Source organism: Haliotis rufescens, unplaced genomic scaffold (assembly GCF_023055435.1).
Source record: "Haliotis rufescens isolate VD_foot unplaced genomic scaffold, xgHalRufe1.0.p SCAF_2, whole genome shotgun sequence".
Lineage (NCBI taxonomy): Eukaryota > Metazoa > Mollusca > Gastropoda > Lepetellida > Haliotidae > Haliotis > Haliotis rufescens.
The window spans coordinates 72615748-72642688 of NW_025963890.1; the positions used below are offsets into that span (position 1 = coordinate 72615748).

The 26941-nt window shown below is 39.8% G+C and overlaps 1 protein-coding gene across 1 annotated transcript in view; it reads left to right on the forward strand.

Moving 5' to 3' along the window:
• Positions 1-25052, forward strand: part of LOC124133206 (PDZ domain-containing protein GIPC1-like) — a 47467-nt gene extending 22415 nt beyond the window's left edge. Inside the window, exons 2-5 of the mRNA XM_046497498.2 lie at positions 886-1255; positions 15982-16082; positions 16931-17012; positions 19356-25052. Of these exons, the coding sequence (XP_046353454.1) occupies positions 886-1255; positions 15982-16082; positions 16931-17012; positions 19356-19543 (741 nt within the window). The 3' untranslated portion in view covers positions 19544-25052. The remainder of the gene's footprint in view (positions 1-885; positions 1256-15981; positions 16083-16930; positions 17013-19355) is intronic.
• The last annotated feature ends 1889 nt before the right edge of the window (positions 25053-26941 follow it).

Here is a 26941-nt window from a genome sequence, read left to right on the forward strand (position 1 = left end):
TTTGCAGTTCTCGTGACATAGATCAATTTTGACACTGAACACACACCAATAATTTGTTTGCAGCTCACTTCGTACATGATTGAGACTACAGTAAGGCTGTAGCTTCTTCTAAATAGTGGGTATTTGACACAAGACATGTTACGTTAAGATAGTATATTGGATGGACCATGTTCACTAAGTCAAGTGAATATTGACATTACCATGCATTAACACTCGCATTTGGTAATCGTTTCAAGCATTCAGAACAACTAGACAGCACAAGGACATTAAACTGCTGGAAACGAAAACCATTGAGTCACCATTTTGTTATCACCTGATCATCTGGGGACAAACCAAGTGTTACATCATGCTCTTGCATGTTCAGTTATCTCCCCTTGCAAGCTGTGTTATCTCCCCTGAGGATGAATCTTTATCAGATGGTTGGAGCATAAACTGTATTTATCATCAGTTATCATCCAACTTGTCAGTATATGTTTCTGTGACTGCTCTTTGATATTGATCGGTTAAGCCTACAGCTGCGTCATCTGTTCCCATGATTATCCCACACCTGTATACATAATTACCAGACACCTTCATACATTATTACCTCAGATGTCTAATATAATTATATGAGTGAAATACTAGAACTCTGCTGCAGTGAATAATGCACATATTGTCTCCTGAAACAGCATTTGAAGCAAAATATTTTCTATAATTGGTTATTATTGTTTTTTAATCACCCAACAGAACCCAAGAAAACTATAAATATAAAATGACTCAATCATAACATGCCTCTTGAGCCCAGCACTCACTCTGCACTAAACCATTATGAGGCCAGCTTGTAGACATACCAAATTTTGTTGTTTTATTTCCTTTTAACATAATTCTTTATTTTGTATTTTTCAGATTTTATTCTGCACATTAAATACACACAAGATAGATATGACAAAGTTATTAGGAGGGCAAATTGGCCTAGATGACTTCATATTTGCCCACATAAAAGGTCGGCCAAAAGAAATGGATGTCACAAAATCTGAGGATGCCCTTGGACTGACTATTACGGATAACGGTGCTGGCTACGCGTTCATTAAGCGGATCAAGGAGGGGAGCATCATGGACCGTGTGCCACTGATCACTGTAGGAGATCATATCGAGAAGCTTGATGGCAAGAGTCTTGTGGGATGCCGACATTACGAAGTCGCCAAGATGCTGAAAGAGATCCCTAAAGGAACGACGTTCACACTGAGGGCCGTGCAACCTGAGATGTCAGGCTTCTGTAAGTAGCTGTTACATCCTCATTGATCCAGGGTACCATATGCCCCTTTCTGTAAGTAGCTGTTACATCCTCTTTGATCCAGGGTACCATATGTCCCTTTCTGTAAGTAGCTGTTACATCCTCTTTGATCCAGGGTACCATGTGTCTCTTTGATTATGATAAATACCCTTGACCCACTCGCCCCCATAGCTTTGTTTTCATTCTGGTTCAAACGATACAATGGGAAAAGCCACCAATCAAATTGTACTGTTCTCATTGTGTAATATATAGAACTGTGAACTTGGATTTCTTCCCTGGGTGGCGTTGATGGCCCAGTCGTCCGAGGTGCCTGAATTTGCTGTGCAGAGTTGCCTACCTTGAGCACGCCAGAAACTGATGATTCGTTGGTTCGAATCCCAGTTTGCCTCAGTTATGTGTCTAGGTTTGTCAGCACCTTACACAAGCTTGTGGGTTTCACCAAAGTGTTAAACATGCATCACTTTAGTCTTTCCTCCAACATCAAGCAGCCAAGGTGCAATATAACTGGAATAGTGTTAATGTATTCGACATAATAAGTGCCCAAGGTGCTCTCAAAATTAGAAATAGGGGGCTCTTATTAGAATATAATTTTGGTGAAAGAGTTGAAAGATTGTAAATTTCGTGGTTTATGCTTATAGCCTGAAATGATACAGAAGAAAAGTCTGTGGTCACGACAGATATATTTTTCCAGAATTTAATTTCCTGTAATTAAGGGTGACACATGAGTGCATATTATACACGAATAAAAAAGTCTAGTGTATATTGATCAATCGTAAGGATGTTAATTGGGATTGTTCACTAGCCAATAAAATAGCAAATATCGCTGTGGGTGCTTATTAGAGCGGGACGCTTATTACGTCGAATACGGTAATAAAGAACGGCTTTAAACCCAACTTTGTTACTCCTTCCTTCCCATTCTTATACTGATGAAATCTTCTTATTCAAGTAATATGTTTGGAACAGTCTCCTGATTCCCTGTATTTACCTTTTGTTTATTGAGGGTTGCTTTTTTAGGCTGTTATTTTGAATGTAGATCTAGCAAAATCTTTTCAGAAAAGTCAATTTGTTGGCTTTTGTTTGAAGCTCATGAGTGAGAATTCTGCGCTCAGGTAGTGTGATAAGAGAAGACGGAGATGACCCTTCCAAAACAAGGCTATAGTGACAGGCTGTTCCATGCATTTCTCGTAACTGAATGGAGAAAAACCTCACTGAATAATTGAATAAATTGTCTGAATCATTGTTACATGACATATTGGGACTGTGAGGGGATAGTGAGGTTGTTGTTTAATCAAGGTTAGCCTGCTGGTGTGTAGTAACATTGGAGAAGAAGATTTCTTGATGTTCTTGGCAATAAGATGCTTCAAAATAACAAGATATTCTTTCTCACTCTCTAGGGTTATTTATTCCCTCAACCTAAAAGGGGAGGGGTATATTGTTATATCAAAGAATTCCGTCCGTCCTTCTGAGGATATTTTTTTTGTGACCTATAACTTGAAAACTTCTGAAAAGATTCTTTTCAAACTTGAACAATTTCTATACCAATAGGAGGGTGCAAAGTGAAGTTTGATTTCATTATTTGTATCTCTGAAAAAAATACAGGTATTTTTCATGTTTTCCTTAAACACCTGTGCTACCTGTAATTTGAGAACTACTTGAAGGATTCTTTTCAAATTTAAGGAACACTTTTTACACTAGTAGGAGAGGTGCAGTGCAAAGTTTGATTTTGATATGTGCATTTTCTGAAAAAATATGATTTTTCATGTTGTGAAATTAGAATTTAAAAAAAAAAATTACCATAACATTTGTGTGACCTATGACTTAAAAACTATTTCTTGGATTCTTTTCCAATTGGGGGTACAGTCTATACCACTAGGAAAAGTGCAGTGCAAAGTAAAATATTGCATTTTTCATGTTTTGAACCAAATGTGTTGAGGGTCGAAGTTGGGAGTATTAGTGAGCCCTGCTCACTTGGTGCCTTGCAAAGTAAAATATTGCATTTTTCATGTTTTGAACCAAATGTGTTGAGGGTCGAAGTTGGGAGTATTAGTGAGCCCTGCTCACTTGGTGCCTTGTTATAACTATATTGAAAGTATCATATTGTTATCTGGAGTGTTGTCACTGAATCGGATCAGAGCTCGATAATTTGGACCCAAGTCTGCAGCAAATGTCTGTAAACATTCCCAAATTGATTGTGCAAATTTACAAACTAATGTGATATAGTAATAACTAATGTACTGCTTTGTACAGCCGACACTGACCAATTTGAGCAAAATAAATATTTGTTCCCGAATTACCTGCCAAGGCACTTAGATTTGAATCCTGGATTCCCTCTGACAAGACTAATGGTTGCAAACATGGGCAAACCCTAACTTGGTTGCACTGTGTACAGGGGCATTGCACCTATACAAATAGTATACAACTCATTTCGGACCAGTTTATGTAACATAACTATATTTGGGGAGCTCAAAAGTAGTCTCTGTAGATTGTCACTTAGAAGTCTGTGACTAACAGACTAGTGTGTCTAGACTTGGTGTCTAATACTGAACGTGTCTGGCTTCAGAGGAATATTTCAGAAGCAACTTAGTGTTTCCCTAGATAATAATATCTGAAGGTGCAACATGTGCAAAGAGGAATAATTTTCATTCATGTTATAAGTTAGCATGTTTCTGGTACAGCATACCGGCTTTTTTATTTTATTTATTTTTATCAGCTGGAGTCTTATTGCATCACAGCTGATATATATTATCCAGCATATATGATGAGGAAATGGTATGAGAACTCAGCATTCTGTGTCAAGAAAACCCTGCTATAGCTTTGTCCCTTTGAACTAATGGCCTTCGCCTTGGTCATGAACAGAGAAACTCTAATAATTCCCAACTGTTTCATAGAAAACAGTATCATAAAACACCATTACCATCACCGTCTGCTTAAATCAGTTCTGACTGTGCCAAATTGAGATATTGTTCCTTAATTTTTTGTATATTTGACAGTTTTCTGATTGTGTTAGTTTTTAATTGTCAGTTTTAGTTCTTCACTCAGTTTTATATCTTGTTTTTTCCTGATCATTAATTTAAAAGTTCCAGCCGACTGTCTTCTCTTGTCGGTTATGATTTATGTTTTTGCTGCTGAACTAGGCTCCTGACTTATTTGCTGCAGCCTAATTATGGAACGTCCTATTGCTAACTGTCAAATTTGTTTGCTTTCTTTTCCACCATGCTCTTTGGTTCAGCCAAACTGGGTAAATACAGTTGAAGTGGTGTCTCGTCAAGTAGCCTGTGCCTTTTGCCGTCTTGTTGTGTTGTCTACACTGTCACACTGCCTCTTTATTGAGTTCATTGCACTTCTAGTTTGTTAAAAACTTTTTAAAAAAGGTGGTATCATGTCCCTTTTGTTATTTAGATACTGTAAGTCTTGAAATTAATGTGACAGTGAAATTAACATAATTAATGCTAAACATGCAAGTGAATTTCGCTTGCATGAATAATTATTTGCATTTATGTCTAAAAATTGTCTGTTGGCGAGAGAGCCTCTACTCGTTTACTCGAACAGGGGATAACAAACTTGGTCAATAAACAACCTCCGAGAAGTTATCTTCTCTCTCTCAAGATTCCTAGGTTGTTTGGGGGGATGTCACATTAATATTGAGTCACATTTTTGGCTGAGGGTCACCAGTCACCAGTCACCAGTCACCAGTCACATTAATTTAGAGAATTTCAAGATTTACAGTTAGCATGGTTAGTAATTGTTCATATGGTGTGGAATATTGGGAGTTTAAATATAAATGAGTTTAGTTTTTGTGGTTGACTTGTAATCCAATAATTGTTCCTGTCCTGGAACTACCTCCTGTATCGATATGGTGATGAGACTATGAAAGTTTAAAATGTCCTTGAGAGAGATTGTATAGACTGCAATGAAACAGGCTAATCCCATAGTCATCTGCAGTTGATCTTTTATTGATTCTTGGCACATATCAGCATATAAACATGTTCACAATGATTATCGATAAATGCTCTTGAAACTATGTTTGCATGTTCAAATAAATATTTATCTTGAATCCATTTTGCTTGAGGAAGTGTACAATTAGAGTGGGTCATGTAAGTGGGATAAGATAAGATGTTTTGTTGATAAGCTGATCAATAGTGGGTCTGTGATGTATATGTTCATGTTTGTGGTTGAAATTGGTTGAATGTGATTATCCAACTGTTCTGTTACCATGGTTACTGTCGAGTGTTGTGGAGAGACTCTTGAACAGTATAAGGTACTTATGCCTGTTTGAGATGGTTGTGGTGGTGGCATTGGTCCTTCCCTTCTTGCTCCACTGCTATGTCAGTTACCTGCACAAGTATCATCATCATCATCATCATCATCTTCATTACAATAATTATGATAATCATTCCAAGAATTCCCAATTAATTGTTGTAAAAAGAATCTTCCTATAATGATTTTCACACTTTGAAGCAGATTAAAAACAGCTACTCTGACATAATAATTTGGCATATACACACTACTAGGAAGTGATTGTGATTAATAATCATTAGTACAACACCAGTAAAGATCCGGGTTAGAATTGTTCAGTAACTTATGCTTGTCATAAGCATGATAAGAGATGACTATGGTCGTAAGAGGCGAATGATGGGATCGGGTGGTCAGACTCACTGACTTGGTGGATGCATGTCATTGTATCCTTTTTGAGTATATTGGCTTGATTGTCTGGTCCAGACTCTATTATTTACAGACCGCCATCATATAGCTGGAATATTGCCTAGAGTGGTGTTAAACAACAAACAAACGAACAAGTTAGTCGTACAGAACAATCGTAGGGCAACAACAATTGATCATTTGGTCATCGACTCCCTTTTCCTGTGTTAAGTTGTCAGGAATGATGATGGTTATTTGATAATGACACCTTATCATATTAAGCTACAAAATACCTCCATGGCATAACAGAATCCTCAATCAGATTCTAGTATCTTTTAAAAAACAGAAAGAAAATTCCTAATGTTGGTAAATGTCTTGTCAACTTACTGTTGAGAGAAACAGCAGCTTTTTCTATATATTTTTTTATGATTTACTTAGTTTTGAATAAAAAATGCCACCAGTTACAAATCCCCCCAAAACAAATAATTAATTTGTTCAGTCCAGTGTTCAATAATGCTATTCACCAAGTCCCACAACTCGTATCGTCATGGCTGTGCTATATTGTGAGACTCCACATCCAGGTGGTGTAGGATTGTCAGCAGAATGGCATCGGAAGCCATAGCATGGGTTTGCATGAGAAAATACTTCCTTGCACACAAGGTACATCCGGAGATGATACACCTGCCAATACGTTTCCATGGCAACTCAGGTGAAGGAGAAGTTCCCTGCAATGATTTACCAAGCTAACAAATTGAATGGATAAGCTTGTCTGTTGTGTTTACAGTACAAAGGTTGATCATTCTTAACTCGGCATGATCTTCATGAAATAATAAACGATCAATTTTGAGCATGGTAATCATGTTGAGACATGACTTGCTGGATAGTAAGATCCGAGTATTCAGTGACCCACCATTCCTCAGTCGGCTGTCATTTTGCAGCATAATGTCATTAGGGATGATGGATGACTGCAGGAGCTGCATCGTGAGCCGGGTCTGTTGACAATATGGATGTGACAATGTGTATGTATAGCGACTCACGACAGCATGGCTGCGATCAATGCTGTGGGATTGTTGGGGTATACTGAGCATGATATTACACATATGGAAATGTGGAGGAGAGATAATTGTACATCAATACTAACAGCTAGGTAGAAGGGATTCATTGATTTCTGTTGGTTCTCTTGCATCACGCATGCATCGTGCTCTTTGTTGTCTTGGTTTTCGAGAAAATAGGGATTGGTGGGGGTTTTATGGAGGTGTTGCCCAGTCAATAGTAACATACTGTCAGCTGCTTTCATCTCCCGAAAAGAAAAAGGTATTTTTTGAGTCAAGGAGAGTATTGTTTATTGAAGAAGAGCCCATTATGTAAGCATTGCTTATTGCATGGTTTATCAACAAGATTTTAGGAAAGTGGTTATTGTGTTGGTGGGGGCTCTCATTAAAATTTTACTCTGATATGATACCTATCTGCATGAAGATCTGAGTGCAGTTCCGTAGGAGAACATGTCAAGTCAACTTTCTAATCAGCCAATCAGTGTTGAGCCTTCCAAATTCTTTGTACGAGTGAGCAAAGTATTCAGACCATCAAATGTGATTTCTCTAACTCATAATACATGATGTACATAATACAGACTGTGCTGTTATCTTGTTGTGGATATTTTAAACACCCTTTCGTTTCTGAGCTCCGAAACATCTCCACCAAGAGGTGTACCACCAAAGGCGTATCCTGCGTGGGTTTCTTTTGGTAGGGGGACCTTTTGATATCCAGTGGTTATTTTTTTTTCACAACATGAGGCAAAAATATAATTCCAGTATTTTTCTGTGGCACTTGGCCTAACCTTATCTAAGGTGACGGTGTGACCATACTGCAGTTGTCTGAACCATTGCTTTTGAAGGTTAAGTCAAATGACCTTGATATGAACATCCCTAACAACAGAGAATGAGAGTTGTTGAGTTTGCCAGGAGTTTGCCAGGATTGCTGAGAGTAACTGTATGCTACCATACAAAAAGGATTAACACAGCAAGCTCATCTGTGGATTAGCATCTGGTCGTAGTTCACAATGGTTAATGGTTATTAAGCAGATCGGACTAAATGTACATCTACAAGACATTCAGGTGGGGGTCGGTAGCCTTGTAGTTAAAGCATTCGCCATCCGCCGAAGAGCAGGGTTCGATTCCTGACATGGTTACAATGTGTGAAGCCCATTTCTGGCGCCGTAAAACCATACTCACTCACTCGCAAGACGTTCATAGTAAATTTATCTATTGAAATCAGTGTTACACTGGACAGTGTTTGACATGAACTGGTGTCCATCACAATATCCCACAACTTCAAAGTTTCGCTATTTATTTTGTCACTTTGCAAGCCTTGAATCTGGGACTCTTCCCATGGAAAGGCCTTGAATTTGAACATGTTAAACTCCTCTGTTCAATAGATATATTTCATTTATGTTTTCTCTAATCACGGGTTATGACATTGTGTAGCAAAAGACAAATCTGTAACTCATTCCATAAATATACTTATTTAGACACTGGTGTGTACATGGACTTGGAATTGGAATGTAATGAACTGTTGTAAGAATGCCCTTACAAAATATTTTCAAAGCACAATGTGGGTCTTATTTTTAGTGCCATAAATGGGTTGTATGATCTTAGTCTGAATTAGGACCGCCTCCGTGGTCTAGTGGTAGAGCCTCCGCCCGGAGAGCGGAAGGTCCGGGGTTCGATCCCCGGCCGCTCATACCAAAAGACGTTAAAAGATGATACTTGTTGTTACCCTGTCTGGCGCTCGGTATTAAGGGGCTAAAACAAGGACTGATCGGCTCAGAGTCAGTATACTGTGTCACATCACATGACACATCACATGACATTTGACAGTTATTAATTAAACAGTAATTTTTAGTTTAATTTACTAAAATACATTTCTTGGTTTCAACGAAATGTCTGACACATTTGGTCATGAAGTCTTTGATACATTTGTGGAAAGCAACTTCTTTTTAATCTTAGTCAGAACGTTTCAGAGCTACTTCTTGCTCCTTGACCAGTTCTCAGAGCTTTCCTTCTTCCACATAAGGCTGACTCGCCATGGTCTGACTGTATGTTTCCCCCCTGAAGATCTGGGTTAGAACTGGTTTTGTAGTAGGAGGCGACTAACAGGATAGGGTGGTCAGATTCTCTGACTTGGTTCATGTATGTCTTCATATACCAATTGTGTAGATCGATGCTCATGATGCCAATCACTGGATTGTCTTGTCCTGACGTTATCCTTATTAGATTGCTGTCATATAGCTGAAATATTGCTGAGTATGACGTTAGACAGCAAACCTTAACTTAAAGAGGCGATGAACCCACCTCACTCACTCACTCCCCAACACTTTCATGATCAAATATATTCACCAGGTGGCATTGTGTAAGTCCTGACAAGTGTATTGGCCTCACATGAATGTTTAGTCTTCTTCATGTCAATGGAGGGCTTAGGAAGGTCAGGTGTAAAGAAAATCTGTATCTACCAACCAAGCAACTAAAAAGCGATGAATGATAAATTGTTGTGACCCAGTTGGCCCATGAGCGGCATTCACCATGCTGACATTAACGCTGACTTCAAACATGACCAGGAAACTTCTTACCTATTGTGATCCTGAAACAATAGAAACTAGATCAGGGCAAGCATACAAATGGGTAACAAGATGATGTTGAGTTGAGTCAGTCACAGAGACCTGTTGCATTGTATGCATGTTACTGTTTTGGTAATGAAACATAACGTGTGCGGTGTAAGACCGGAGTGCGTGACTGGCCCGCCGCCCAAACTACACCTCCATGGAATTCACTGAGTCAACATGCGTCACTCTCCTTCTACACCACGCTGCTCCCTGGTATTGTCCCCAATTACGTAGTCCCATCTAGGGCTGTTGTGCGTCTGTCTTTACAGCCGTGTACTTCCTTTATCTGCGTTGAGGTGTGGGGCATTGTGATCCGGGTACACTGAGATCACCGTCCTGTGGCATTCCTGTAGAACAGATACCTTAAGTACCCTTGCTTATGATAAGCCTAGATGTTGGGATGGCATGGTTGGCAGGGATAGAAAAATTAACACTAGCCTGTTAGCCCGAGCCAGTATCAGTGATGTTATAGGTATCTTAAGGGCTGGTAGAATTTTGGACATTTTGGGGGTGTTTCTATATGGTGTCTCTATTCGGGCTAGTAGACTTTCTAGGTTAAGTTCCATTCCTCGGTTTGAGTGTCAGCTCTCTGACTGTGTGTTGTTCATGACTGGTACACACGTTATGACAGGGTCTCTGGTACACCCAATCGTTATTACAGTCTCTAGTACACCCAAACATTATTATAGAGAAGCCCTAGTACACCCAAACATTATTATAGAGAAGCCCTAGTACACCCAAACATTATTATTGAGAAGCCCTAGTACACCCAAACATTATTATTGAGAAGCCCCAGTACACCCAAACATTATTACAAAAAGGCCCTAGTACACCCAAACATTATTAGAGGAAGGCCCTAGTACACCCAAACATTATTACAGAAAGGCCCTAGTACACCCAAACATTATTATAGAGAAGCCCTAGTACACCCAAACATTATTACATAAAGGCCCTAGTACACCCAAACATTATTACAAAAAGGCCCTAGTACACCCAAACATTATTACAGAAAGGCCCTAGTACACCCAAACATTATTACAAAAAGGCCCTAGTACACCCAAACATAATTAGAGAGAAGCCCTAGTAAACCCAAACATTATTAGAGAGAGGCCTAGAACACCCAAACATTATTATAGAGAAGCCCTAGTAAACCCAAACATTATTATAGAGAAGCCCTAGTAAACCCAAACATTATTATAGAGAAGCCCTAGTAAACCCAAACATTATTATAGAGAAGCCCTAGTAAACCCAAACATTATTATAGAGAAGCTCTGGTACACCTAAACATTATTACAGTAAGGCCCTAGTACACCCAAACATTATTACAGAAAGGCCCTAGTAAACCCAAACATTATTATCGAGAGGCCCTAGTACACCCACGGGGCGGTCGGGTAGCCTGGTGGTTAAAGCGTTCGCTCGTCACGCCAAAGACCCGGGTTCGATTCCCGACATGGGTACAATGTGTGAAGCCCATTTCTGGTGTCCCCCGCCGTGATGTTGCTGGAATATTGCTAAAAGCGGCGTAAAACCATACTCACTCACTCACTAGTACACCCAAACATTATTAGAGAGAGGCCTAGGACACCCAAACATTATTATAGAGTTTCTAGAACTCCCAAACACTATTATAGCAAGTCCTTAGGCTGCCAAAATGGTATTACAGTCCCTGGGACATCCAATCGTTATTACAGAGTCTCTAGAGCTCACAGGCTTTTAAGATGATTAACCCATGATCGAAGGCCACAGTGACAGTGATTTAAGATTTTGATCAACGTTCATGCCTTTGTCAGCTGTATTGGGAAGGTAGGGCAGGTCATGCGTTTGTAGGGTTACACTGCAATATACCAGCCATATCATGGGGACCTGTAAGTAATCAAGTCAGACAGCTAGTGGTTGATACAATGAACAACATCCTAGAACACCAGGGTGTGATGACACAATCAACCAAGACACAGAGCCAAGCCGTTCGACCTGTTTTAGTTGCAAATCAGACAATGGGTCTCTGATTAGTCCGGTGTAGAAGTTTGTGAGATTGTTAGCAGCAACTTTATGACTCTAGGTCTGTAAGGTGGCAGGTGCTTGTGAGAAGGTATTGATTCGAAGTGAAGTAAACCTCAGTTTACCTTCATACAATGCACTGTTGATGTGTGTTCAAATGCAGGTGTAAATATGTGAACAATTTTGAATTGTTTGACTTTTCAGCCATTGAAATATGGTAGGATTCAGGGGTAAGGAAATGTTGAGGGTGCCAACCCCCTCCTGCTCTGAATCCAGAATATCATCTTATTGTTCTCATTTGCTCGCCCCTGAATCCCGAATACTACAAAACTCAAATGTCAAAAGCACGTCAGAATTTACTCCATAATGGCATTTGTCGATCACAGAAGAAAACCAAAGAGCATGGCGCTTGGTCATAAAACGATTCAATTTGAAGAAAAAATAGTAAAAAATTATTGAAAAGTTCTAATACGTTAAGGATTTTTAAAAATGTTGAATCTTTGTCCCAAATGTGGTTATTTTTTTGTCTCACATACAACATTGATGATACCCTTTACATAGACTCCCTGAATCCCGCATGTCAAAAAGGGGTTGGTAGCTTCAATGTTCCTGGGAAGGAAACTTTGGAAATCTACTTGCGTGGTTCCTGTCCAGAATTTAATAGGAAAAATATTTTTCTGTAAATACAAAAATGAGAGACCCATGGCTAAGTGTTCACTTGTTGCCCCTTGGAACCTGGTGACTGACTTGAATCCCATATTCGCCCAGATTCTGTTTTTTGGTTTGTCAGCACCATACATTTCACAAAAGTGACAAAAAATACAAGATCTGCATCACTTCAGGCTTTCCTCCCACATCAAGCCGACATTCCGGGATACAATTGAAATAGGGTTGAAACTAGCTCGCTCACATACCCTACATTCCAAAACAGTGTTTGAAATTAATGAAAGAATGTAAGAATCAAGGGCAGACTAGGAACAAACCTCAAGGACCCCTGGACCCATTTTATGTTGTACCTGCTGGATAGGAGTCTTGCATCATGCCCTGCGCCTTCATGTGTTGTGAGTTTGGCTCTGTGTGGAGGTACCATGGGTACTGCAGTATTGTGATATGCTACTTGAAAGAAATTTAAAAAAACAATGTTTTTTATATGATTATAGTTCGTCTGTCACATCCATGCAAATGAACTATATAGTCATATGGCAACTTACCATGCCTGGCGCTCGGCATTTAGGGCTAAACAAGGACTGGTCGGCTCTATACTGTGTCTGAGTGGGGTATTCATGTTAAACTGTGCCATGGTGTATTCAGTGGGCTGGCACTATAAATTCAGCATTACTCCAGCCAAGTACAAGCAGACGCATGAACGCACGCACGCACACAGGCATGCAGACACGTGTCGCAATATAAGTGCAATAATCTTGAACATGATGTTAAACACCATTTCCACCTGTGTAGATACGGGGTAGAATACATCTTCAGCAACCCATGCTTGCCGTAAAAGGCAACTCTGCTCGTCGTAAGAGGCGACTAACAGGATCGGTTGGTCAGGCTTGCTGACTTCGTTGATGCATGTCATCGTATCCCAACTGCGTGGATCGATGCTCATGATGTCAATTACTGGATTGTCTAGTCCAGAGTCAATTACTTACAGACCGCTGAGTGCGACGTTAAACAACAAACAAACAAAAACTCCATTTCAGCTCATCTCATATGAAAACACTTCAGTGTTTCTTAGCTTCCATTGAGTAGTATATATTGAATTGTGTGGATGTGAATCAGATTGTCATGAAGTTGTGTTCAGGATGGCTAAGCATCAATAAGTAACAGAACACTCACATTCCTGTCAACAGGGAAAATAAAACTAACACTTTCATAAACATTTGATACTGAAACTGTTTCATGACTTTGCCCTGTAAGCTACTGCTTGGTTATTCATGTTCACAGAGTCAACAAACACCTTTTAAAAATATTTTACGATTTCAATATTGATTTAAGATGGAATTTAAAATTTCCTATTATTGTGCTGTCACTTCTCTAGATCTACATGTATGTGAAATTACAACTATAAGCGCAATCTAGTGTAAATTATCCCATTGTCATGTCATATTTCTGGTTTGTAGAGCCTAAGGGTATTGTGTGTTGACAATGTATGTAATGAAAGGTCTAGTCCCCTGGCAAGTCATTCCCACACAGCAGTGTGAGGGGTGGCGGTTGTCCCTGCCTGTTATTGACAGTGAAGTAAAGGTGTGTTTAAGCACACTGTGTTTACATCTCTGCTGAGTCCACATGGGAATTAATGTACACAGTCAGTGAAGCAGGGCAGGCTATTTTACTATTTCCGAGCTACTGAGTCTGGGCTATTCATCCTGCCATGTTTGTCCTGTGGAGAGGAGCTGTTTTCTGTTGAACAAGGTTAAAGAAAACAGGATTGTTAATTGGAGAATGTCAGATTATATTGAATCTGTGGATGGAAATATTTTTTCATGTTGAAGTGGTTATACATTCCATTCCATATATCTAATATGTCCCCTGGGGGTATTGTCGTGTGTTACCATGGTTACAAATAAAAAAAAATGTGGATCTGTGAAATTTAATAATAATATTTTTAACAACGTTTGTGAGAATGCACACTTAGGTAGACTTTTTCCTGCAGTATGTGCAGAAATGTTTTTTGTGTTTATTTCATCAAAAGTGTGTTATGACAGAAATTGCTTGTTGTAAGGATCCACTTGAATCTCATACCAGCAGGAATGTTTTCATGTGTGCTGGAATGTATTCATATCTTATCTAGAACAATCATTTTAGCCGAACTGTAAATCATGTCACAGTTTGATACAGGCCTGTACTTTGTGTTCAATCCTTTACAACCTCTGTGTTTTCTTTAACTTGCTTAGTCGTCTAAGAGTTACCTCCCTTAGCCATGTCATGATCCACTTGTCAAAACTCACATTCACCCCAATTATCGTAAATGCTTGAATAAATATCAGATTTGTGTGAGCACCTTGAATAAATTCTGCGTCAACTGATGCATCAAAAGAAGTAAGCGCCCGACAACCACCTGGTCACACATGATGTGGAAAAGGGGATTACATAATCTTGCTTTTACAGTGAAAAGACCAAGAAGAGACATTTGAAACAAAATAGAAATTAATGTTAATACTTCACTAACAAACAATGTGTGCTACAAATACATACCAAGTCGAAGGGACTTCCTTACGAAGATCCGGGGTAGAATAGGTCTTCAGCAACCCATGCTTGCTGTAAAAGGCGACTATGCTTGTCGTAAGAGGTGACTAACGGGATCGGGTGGTCAGGCTCGCTGACTTGGTTAATGCATGTGATCAATCCCAATTGCGTGGAGCGATGCTCATGATATCAATCTCTGGATTGTCTGGTCAAGACTTGATTATTTACCATGTTTACAGACCGCCATCATATAGCTGGAATATTGCTGAGTGTGGCGTTAAACAACAAACAAACAAACAAACAACTTACAATTAAGCCCAGACATATATTCAAGCATTTATGATCAACATGATCAAGCTTGGTTTGTCGGTGCCGTATATATCATGTATACGGCCCCATTCCACGAGGTGATCTTTGTGCTAATGTGGTCGTAACTCCCATACTTTAACTCAGGGCCAGAGCTCCAGATAGGCTGTGAATTTGCATCAAATACCCACAATAAATCACCACTGCCCAATTAATTTATAGTTCTTTGTGCTTTCCTCCCATATTAAGCTGACCAAATGATACATCTGATATACTGTTCAAAGCGTGGTAAACTCACTTATTCTCCCACTCACTCACTTACCAATATGTGACCTGTAATAGGGTTAGATTTTTTAAAACTTGTTTTTCGCCTCCGCCGATTCAAAAAATTTGAAATGTAAAAAAAAATTGAAAAGTGTAAGTGTTGTTTTTATCAGTCCGACCAGAAATAAGTAAAATGTTTTAAAAAACCCAACTCATTTACTGTTAAATACTATAATTAAACATATTGAAAATCTATATTACAGACTCCCGCCTCCACATTTCTTTCCTGCCTACTGTTTAATGAGGAAATAACTTACATGAGGTTTCAAATATGTTTAATTTTTTATTTTTAAATTTCTGCTGACTTGACATTTTTGCCAAAAATCTGTACCACCTCTTTGCTGCTAGCCTTAGAATATTAGAAGGCTCCAGCAGAGATGTGGAACATGTGCAGGCTATGTGTTCTGTAAAAGCCATGTACAACTGATGAGACATTCTGAAAGAGCATCCAATGTCTACTATTCTTTTCAGTGTAACCATGGTAACATAACTGACAAGTTGAATGCCATGGATGTATTGACGTGAGAGCACTGAGACATGTGAAATATTGTACTATGTGCAGTGTTGTATAAGTGTTGTACTTCCCTCTTTCCAGCCCATATAGGAGCATCGTCAGGCGGCAAGAAGAAGGCTGACTTTGGCTCTGGGAAGCAGACTCTGAGACTCCGCGCCAATGGACCTGCCACGGTGGAGGAGGTAAACCAAACAAAGAACTGTAGGACTGGCAAGAAATGAAGTCACGATGTGATGATACTTTGTACAAATTATTTGTAGGCCAAACACATTTTTGTAGTAAAATTCTGAATATGTCCTAAAAAGATGCAAAAGCACCTAAAAAGCTCCATTTTTGTATTCAGCTGATGCATCAGGTTAAACTGCAAGATAAGTTGTCACACAATCTTCTGAAATGTATTTTTGGTATTTTTTCATTCTGAATTTTAGATTAACTGTGTCACTGGTATTAATTTTTAAAAACTCTTTCATCTTTTAACAAGAAACTGCAGGCAGCTGACATATCACCAAGTTTACAGATGTATTTCTTTATGTTTCTCATCTCATGCTGGTCCTTTTCAGTAATTAAAGAAGTTCTTATCCATAAATTGTGTCTACTTTGAAGTAGTCTCACTCAAGAATATTATCTTTTAATATGCTTTAATATAAATCATCCCAACCTGCAAAAAGTTAATGATTGTTTTTTTTTCATGAAAATATCTTTGCTTTATTTTATCATAAGGATGTCTGAAGGAGGGAAGTAATTCTCATTACTGATTTTAAGCCCTTCGCTTTTTTATGCTCCCATTACCAAAACAATATTCCTCAACCATTTCACTTTGAATACAGCACAATAACTATCAAATTGGGAATTAATTGAGCACAAGTTATTATTTGTATTCTCTGCTAAAGGCAATTTTGACCAAAACACTTTTTTCTTCTGACCAACAGCTTTCTCTGAAACTGAGCAAAGAATTGGGAACAAAAGGAAAACATGTTTTTCGTAAGGTCCTATTGAATCATGTCAGTAACACTTAATGATGATGTTTCAGGATGATGATGTGAGCAGCATTGCCGTGGACAAGATCAACAATCTTCTAGAGTCGTACATGGGCATCAATGACACGGATCTGTGTAAGTACTTCATTGGCACTCTTCATAGGTGGCAAGGTGCTTGCCAGAGGCGTATTGGCATTCTCTTGAGATTGACATTAAAGAGGAGAATGAAAAAGATTATGAGTTCCAGTTGATAGATTTTGAAAGGTGCCTTGTGTGGATGGCGGATATTCTGAATTTACAATCACTTGGCCAACAGAAATCTTAACTGCCACCTTCAGGAATCTGAGGCGACCTCACCTTACCACCATCAGGACTTCTTGAACGACACTTGTCTATCTAACATGTTGATGCATGCATGTGAATCTCTGTCCTTTCTGCGAATACAGGGCCATTTAGCAGAAGCCATGTGGGGCACAACCTTTCTGACAGAATTACTACTGTCGCATTGCCATTCAGTGAGGAAATAGAGTCACTGAGCGCTACGATGGTAGCTGCTACACACGGTGGCATGCGAAACATCTATCTGAAACTCAGGGAGATGCAGATAGTCTATCGGGTCATGCCTTATTGGCCCAGTCAGAGTTGGTTCCCTGAGAACTAAGAAATTGTTTGAAAGGCATTACTTAGAAGTTGACGGATGGCAAAGTAGACAGAATTTATGGATAACAACTTCTTTAAACTTGTAAAGGCGACGTTTCGGAATAGATCCTTATACCATTGTCAAGCAAGACTGAATGAGGAACATAGTTCAGAATATATATAGTAGGTGGGGGATTAACAGTAACAACAATTGCAAACATGAGTAGGACAACATGAGTAAGTATTGACAACGGAAGGATAATACTGTCACAACACGATGGACAGGGAACACATAGGTGGAAGCCAATGGGACATGAAGTCAATTAGAACTAAGAAAGCTAGTTTCCTTGTTGGGAAAGACAGCTCATCCAGCAGGCACATCCTGTGCCAATGTCACTGGGGCCTTAGTGGAATTGTTTTGCAGCCTTCTGTCAAGGGAAGGAAATTAACCCTATGAAGGCTTCAGCTCAATTTATCGGTGATTATTTATTGTACTTGTGTGTATGACATAGAAGTTGCATGGAGGTACGTACTATTGGTATTTGTGTGGCAGCTATTGGTCTCATGTGGGACCTCGTAGCTAAGATTCAACAAGTAGGGAAGGAGAACTTATGATTTACCTCATGCTCCCAGTCTTTTGTCTTGGGTGAGCAAGATACAGCCGACTTATCGTTGTGCGGTGTTGGTGACTTCAGAGTAACGTCATAGAGCTCATCAGGCAATGATTGCTTCCAATCCTGGCAACTAATAACGAAACATAGGTTTCAAAGAATACCATGGCAGTTTGGTTGCATTCTTATCTGGATACAATGACTCTAACGCCCACTTGACCGTCCCTTGTCTGAAGACCCTTGAAGATCCAGGGTAGAATAGGTCTTCAGCAACCCATGCTTGCCGTAAATGGTGACTAAGCTTGTCGTAAGAGGCGACTAACGGGATCGGGTTGTCAGGCTCGCTGACTTGGTTGATGCATGTCATAGATCCCAGTTGTGTGGATTGATGCTCATGATATTAGTCACTGGATCGTCTGGTCCAGACTCGATTATTCACAGATGCGATCATATAGCTGGAATATTGCTGAATGCGGCGTTAAACAACAAACCAACCCTTGTCTGAAGTTCCATGTGGCTTGCAGTTGTGAGGACTAAGGGAGGTAACACAAGTCGGTGACCTGGCTGGATGGGGCCCCTAGAGACGAGACATGTTTTAGTTTTCCGTGGTAAAGGATATTCTGCTATGTTGTATAAGGATCAGTTTACTAATACAAAAAATATACTAATGTTTTGACTGTTGAAATTTGTAAAACCTTTTAGTTATATTGTTGAAATAATTGGTAAAATATGAAAAGGACGTGAAAAACATAATGAAAAAGTAACAGGTTACTTCCTGTCCTATATTGAAGTGCATGTAAAAGGAATTCAGGACTGAAACAGGTTAGCAGTTCCAGTGGGAAGAAAAGTTCTTTTCTCAGAAGGGGGCACAGGTAGCCCAGTCGTCTAATGTGCCGCAATTCGCTGTGCAGAGTTGCGTCCCTTGGGCAGGCCAGAAACTTATGATCATGGGTTGGAATCAAGGTTCACCCAATTATGAATCTAAGCTTGTCAGCACCGTACCCGTGCACATGGGTTTCAACAAAGTGGCAGGCGTCTGAGATCTGCATCACTTTGGACTTTCCTCCCACATTAAGCTGACAAGCCATGATATAACTGGAATACTGTTCAAATGTGTTAAACCCAATTTGTTCACGCTGTTTTGATTTTACATGTGAAAAGCGGGTGCTTGAGTCCGTAAACCGGTTGATTAAATAAAGATGCTAAATGATGCCTTTCCATGTTACAGCTCAGAGCATATGGGACATGGGCAAAACCTGCGACAACCCCAGCACGTTTGCCATCAACGTAGACGAATCGGAGTTTAAAGAGTTTGGATTTACTGATGATTTCATCTTCGACATGTGGGGAGCGATATCAGATGCTAAGCAAGGACGTCTGAAGGCAGCAGCGAAAGAATTTAACGAACAGTTTTAGATCCCCACCCACTACAGAGCGCATTAGGATTATAATGCTCTTTTGTATCTAGCATTTGCCAGACCTGTGCGGACACAGCCATCTGGCAACAATATATTCTTTGCGTCCACAGAGGCGTTGTCTGTCACATTCACATGAATGTACAATATATCGAGGATATGTTAGCATATTAGGGTTTGTCCATCATTTGTCTCTCTTACAGTCCCATATTCAATGATTAATAACGATGGGTATTGAAAGTCTGAAGCGTGTCACAAAATATTGCGATACGCAAGGCTGTATTGCGATACGTATCATGATATCATGTATAATGCCAAATTTTGAATTCAGTAAGAAAAATTCAGCTTCAGGTCTAACTTCTTTCATATGTTAACATTTTGTCCACGCAGAAACTGTGACTGATGCCATGTTAGGAGCCACAATCGTTGCCAAGTATTGTTGGTTGAAATGTCGAAATTACAAATCTGCCTAAGGGAGGTAACTAAAAACTAATCACGATCTTTGTGAGAAACAAATTACTTTGGAATAACGTGAACATTTTAAAGGTATTGCCAAGGTTATCACAAAACGCATTGCCAAAATTGATATTTGCAATCACCTGATACACGGCCCGTTAAACATAATATCGTGATACGTATCCTTGAAAGAACCAATTTACTTGAATACTAGGAAGACTGCATACACTTAATCATTAGCAACTAAGAAGTATAGGAACCCGGAAGGGTAAGAACTGCGTATGTTAAATATGCCTATATTGATGGGACCTGCATGGTGCCTTTAAGATCAGCATGACTGGCTTCATCTCCATAATAACTGCACAGTCAGACCCACCGTTGCAGACTGACCTTGAGACAACGTAGACGTTGACCTGCCAGGGAGGAACCCTTCCCAGGCTATTTATTATAAAGTGTATATAATCTATATGATCCAATGCTTGTTAATTTGAAGTATTGTATACGATGTCTACCCCTTGTTAGCTAACGTTAGACATAATGGGGGAGTGTTTGTTACTGTTGTGTTTTCTTATGCAAGTAGCAGTTTATTACAAGGGATGAAACACCACAAGCGGCAAATGATTGTGTGTTTTTATCTGCTGCAACTTCAAGCCTGACCACTCATATGCTTGCAGGAATTAATGGTGGAATATGATTGTCTTTCAAAATAGCGAAAAGTATCACATTGTTTCATGGTTGTCGGTGTATTGTGGACAGTCGCAACACATGACCTAATAGGGTTAAATTTCATTCTGAAATATTGGGTCTTATTCAATTTGACCATTGGAGACAAAATAGTATACCTCACTGTAGAATTGTATCCCCTTGCCCTGCAGGATCTGCTAGCTGTTTGTTACATTCCCAGTTAGGCCCTTGTTACCATGACAACCAGAAAACCAAAGTTCCTGATATGGCATTGGACAATATTTACTCAATCACGACAGTACCGTAAGTCATCTTTGTTCCACCTGAGACGTCCATGAAACAATGTTTCAGTCTAGCTGTAGGGTATTGTATATAGACATCTGATAGCCTCCTTTGACGCATGCTGCCATGCCTTGCATTGTGTATATATGGTCTCCTGCGCTAGCATCTTGTATAGAGATCACAACCCCAAATGCACTTTGAGCCATGCTCATTGAACAAATGAACGACACTTGTTAAATATTTATTTGATTTTAAAAATCCTATTATGTATTTTCATACAGTGTTTTATTCATATAGTTACCGTTTCAAATTCTTTTACTCTTTTTCTGGCAATAATAATGATGCAAACGTTTAAATTATGTACCTGCCTTAAAATGGCATTTTGGATAAATGTCATTTCAGATCATGCGTCTAAAGTCTTGTAATTACAGCTGCCAGTATGAGTGATTTTAGTGAACCACTTTCAGTTTTACTCTCACCCACCCAATGTTAATCAATGGATCCCTTAGTAATGCCAGTTAATGAGTAATGGTCACTCAATATGGTCCAAATTCCAGGCACCATCGACATCATCCCCAACATTTCCATACCTTGATTACTATTCCGCCAAAGTTAGGAGCCCATCTACACAATAAATGTCATTTCATCAGAATTATGTATTTCATATCTTGCAAGGATGTTTGATGTATGTTTAAATATTTTTGCACTTTTTGAGGTTGTGGTTACCATGGAACTGGTCAAGAGAGCAGGTTTCACTTTGGTCAGTTGGTCCAGGTAACTTACAACCCTTTTCTAAAATCTTTACTCTGATTCACATTGTCGATACAGGTTTGTATGCACTATGTTCCTCCATTGGCCATACATACATTCAGCGCTGTGGAGTAGTTGCCGTTTTTAGCCAACGAATCAAACATTGGCCTGGATCCATTGAGATGGAAACAATGGCTGTGTTCAGATAACATCGGCAATATTTCTTGTGCAACGTGCTCTTGCCTTGTGGTCTCCACCCTACACATGGTTAATATCAGGCAGTGGTGATGTCCACACAAAGTTTATTCACAGTGCTCAGAGAAATAGGGGCTGTGGGGTAACCAAGTGGTTAAAGCATTCGCATGTCGCGCCAAAGACCCGGGTTCGATTCCCAGCATGGGTACAATATGTGAAGCCCATGTCTGGTGTCCCCCGCCGTGATATTCCTGGAATATTGCTAAACGGGGCATAAAACCATACTCACTCACTCATTTGAGTAATATGGTTCCTTTTTGTTACTTGACTGAAGGGGGTAGCCTAGTTGTAAAAATGCCTGCTTGTCACAAGGAAGACCAGGTTCGATTTCCCACATGGGTACAATATGTGAAACCCATTTCTGGTGTCACCCGCTGTGATATTGGTGGAATATTGCTAATAGCCGCGTAAGAACATCCTCACTCACTCACTCAACTGAAAACAGGCACGTGCCACTACGTCACACCCTGCATAACATCCCGATGTATTCCCAGGTGGAGGAACATATTGGCAGGTATTTACGATGCTTGATTAGCGATGTAATCTTTTGCTGTTAACAGTTCCTAATCACATTAACTCTTATTCCTAGCCCTGAAAATTGTAGTTGCAACTAAAATGCCACTCAAAGCCATCATCGACATCACACATACTTCTCAACTGTAAGTTCATTGGAACCCTATCTTTAATTCAAAATGATGATCAGTTTTGGTGTATCACAGAATGAATTGAAGATCATTTTCAAAAGTTGGTTAGAAAAGAAAACATACTGGGGCCCTGTTCCACAAATCATAGCGCAACAAGTCTGTTTTCCTGTAGGAGTTACGATCACCTCAGCACTATGAACGCTTTGTGGAATGGACACCTGATCAACAGAAATGGAATATCTTGTTGAGAAACTCATCACATTCGACCACATTAAACTTGATTTTTGCTCGCTGATGTTTATTTTAAAAACCACGAAGACACATCTGTATCAGCCCATGTATTCTCGTGATGGCTTGTTCCGAGTTTCCACAGTTTGTCTGTCTCTGCACAAAGCCCCATGTTGATAACAGCATAATTTCTAAATCTATTCCTCTAGGTCCTGTATATAATTCTTGTGTATCGCATCTAGGGAATTGGAATGCGTTTTAGTCAATGTTTAATGTTTCCCGTAAATACATGGAAAGGTTACATACAGAGCAATTCTGTCCCAAGTTTTGTAATTGTCACATTCTACAAAATAAATTGTCTCACAATTTTATTCATTTGATTTTCGCTTTCTTATGGAATTGGTATTTGCCTTTTGCTTGTGGGTATGAATTCAAACTACAGTTGACAGTACTCCAGGAGTGACTACCATTTGTTCACCTCATTATTGAGAGAAGTGTTGAACATGAAAGTTTTCAAAATATAATTTTTTGTATGTTTCACATCCAATGTTATGACAAATTATAGAAATTTTGCGCATTGTCTATTTATGTTTATAAATTGTGTTGTGTGTATATTTTACTGATGGATTGTTTCACAAATGTTAAGTTGTGGAAAAAATTGTCCGATGTATCGTGTGTGTAACTTTTTATGAATGTATCCACGGGACTTAATTAAAAAAAGGGACAGGATATTATCCCAGTAGTAGAAGACCAGGTATGACAAGTTTTCTAATCAGAACTGAAGACAATAAATATCTTACAAATACTCACTGAAATATATTCTTTTGTGTAAATGGCCTGCCCAGAACTCTCACTTACTTCCCAGTTCAGGAAGAAAAGTTCATGCTAGGTGTTACTGACTTAAGAAGGGAGGACGAAGAAGGAACAGGTTAAATCAGGACAATAATACGTAGTCAAGGACATTAAAGGAAAGACTTCTTCTCTCGTGGCTGCCAGCGCCCCAGTGCCCCACCAATTTCGGTGGCATGTCTTCCATGACAAGGGCAGGTAACTCTAAATCAGATTTCAGTGGCATGGCTCTATTTTTTGTGACAGGTGAACTTTTCTGTTCCATTCTTACAGAAAACCAAAGGCCATCATACAAAAATGCCATGTTTCAAAATGCCATTAAAAAGATGGGACTGTTTGGTTTATGCCCCAGATAACTGTGTTAGCTAGACAGTAGCCAGCAATGTGCCGTGCCTGTCTGATGAAGCAGTCGTACAATCTCCCTTAGCTCCTGTTCAGAAGCTTTGAAAATGGTGTTTGCTCTACCATTTTTTCCATTTCGACGTGTTTTTTTTGATATTCTTCTCTAAAATGTGTTAATAAATTTGATACAGTGCTATATTGAGTATTTGGCCGGTCCTTAGAGACCAATAAGATGTGACCTTGCCTAGACCTAATGACTAAAGCCTGCAGTCATATAATTTTGAAATATGAAACAAATAGGGGATATGAATGATTTAAAGAATTTTGAAACTTCTATATTTGATTTTGCCTCATTTTATTCACAGGTGCTTAAGTTTTCTAAAACTGATGCTCTATGTTAGTTCTTTATAGCATTATTTTGAAATTGAAGAAACCTTTTTTCAAGAGTTTGTTGTTAGATGATAGACAAGTATCTTGTTTGTGACTGGTTTTCGAGCTTTGGCCATTCATACTGAACAAAAAAGAGGGATCATGAAGGTTTTTGGATATTTGTGTATAATTGTGTGCTCAGTCGTCACTACAGAAAATAATCACAAAACATATTCATAATCCCTCATTAAAAACATTCAGTCTATTTTTAGCAAGAGCTTAGTAATTTCTACAATGTAAGAATACCTGGAGCTGTTGAAGAATCCAGTTTTGTGTCAATATGACTGTAAAGTGACCTAAGTGGTGATGTAAGGTCACAGATATATTTTTATTACTATCAGGTAGAGTTTAGAGAGTGATTTATTTGGTTTTCAGTTGTTGGTTAATACTGTAATGTTAAGCATCTGTTGGAGTTTGTCACGTTAACTGGGAAAGTCGCTAACTGTGTAGTGTCAGAAAACCATGGTTATTGAATATCGACATGTCTGTTAGGAATACCAAAGTAGATTGTAAATGTATATTGTGTGATTTGACAATATGCTTGGTCTGTTCTCCATGTTGGACAATAAAGTTTTCATCACACATTCACAATTTTGCCATTCTTGGTTGTCATGTAGCTTACCTTGACTGAAGGTTCAGGTGAGCTTTCATAAGGGCCTGCTTGACCTAGTCATGTTTTTGTCTGCTAACATTCCTGAAACTGTTAGCCTGGTCAAGATGTCAGCAAGGTCTGAAACAACATGGTAAAACTGAAACCATTGGTCTAATGAAGCTGGTAATGCTGGCATGGTGAGGCCAAAACTGCTGGCATGGTGAGGCAGAAACTGCTGGTCAGGTGAGGCAGAAACTGCTGGCATGGTGAGGCAGAAATTGCTGGCATGGTGAGGCAGAAACTGCTGGCATGGTGAGGCAGAAACTGCTGGCATGGTGAGGCCAAAACTGCTGGCATGGTGAGGCAGAAACTGCTGGCATGGTGAGGCCAAAACTGCTGGCATGGTGAGGCCAAAACTGCTGGCATGGTGAGGCAGAAACTGCTGGCATGGTGAGGCAGAGACTGCTGGCATGGTGAGGCCAAAACTGCTGGCATGGTGAGGCAGAAACTGCTGGCATGGTGAGGCAGAAACTGCTGGCATGGTGAGGCCAAAACTGCTGGTCAGGTGAGGCAGAAACTGCTGGCATGGTGAGGCAGAAACTGCTGGCATGGTGAGGCCAAAACTGCTGGTCAGGTGAGGCAGAAACTGCTGGCATGGTGAGGCAGAAACTGCTGGCATGGTGAGGCAGAAACTGCTGGTGTGGTGAGGCCAAAACTGCTGGTTTGGTGAGGCAGAAACTGCTGGTATGGTGAGGCAGAAACTGCTCGTATGGTGAGGCAGAAACTGCTGGCATGGTGAGGCCAAAACTGCTGGCATGGTGAGGCCAAAACTGCTGACATGATGAGGCAGAAACTGCTGGCATGGTGAGGCAGAAACTGCTGGCATGGTGAGGCAGAAACTGCTGGCATGGTGAGGCAGAAACTGCTGGTGTGGTGAGGCCAAAACTGCTGGTTTGGTGAGGCAGAAACTGCTGGTATGGTGAGGCAGAAACTGCTCGTATGGTGAGGCAGAAACTGCTGGCATGGTGAGGCCAAAACTGCTGGCATGGTGAGGCCAAAATTGCTGGCATGGTGAGGCCAAAACTGCTGGCATGGTGAGGCAAAAACTGCTGGCATGGTTAGGCAGAACCTTCTGGCATGGTGAGGCCACAATTGCTGGCATGGTGAGGCAAAAACTGCTGGCATAGTGAGGCAGAAACTTCTGGTATGGTGAGGGTGAAACTCACCACGACCTTTTATACCCTCAATACCTAGGACCAACCATGGTAACAACGAGTTCCATCTTTTAACATATTTTGGTATGAAGCTTTATGGATACCAACCTCTGGGTTAATGCATTTAGCGACGTTTCGATTTAGATGGCGTGACTACAACCAAGTGATGATATATATTTGTGTGCAGGTATATGATATGTGGCAATGTCAAGCGTCAACCTAACCTTCCTCATGCGATGTCCAGTCCAGCAACCGCCTATGCTATACCTCTCATCACTCCCTTGTAGTCACTCCAGCTTGATAACGACAAGCATGGGTTGCTGAGGACCAATCTAACCAGGTCCTCACGGGTCTTTTATCATCTATAGAATTTGGTGCGTGTAATCCACCTTACATGATGTCCGTTCATTAAATATTTAATCTTATCTACTGAAGATACATTTTGCAATGACAACCATTACTCTTACTACATGACTCTTTAGAAAATATCAACGAAAGATCATCTTTCGATAAGGGGGCGGTCAGGTAACTTAGTGGTTAAAGCGTTCTCTCTTCATGCCTAAAACTCGGGTTGCATTCCGACATGTGTACAATGTGTGAAGCCCATTTCTGGTGTCCCCCCACAGGAACTCGTTATTGGTCAGTAAATAAAAATAAATACCCCCTATATGAAA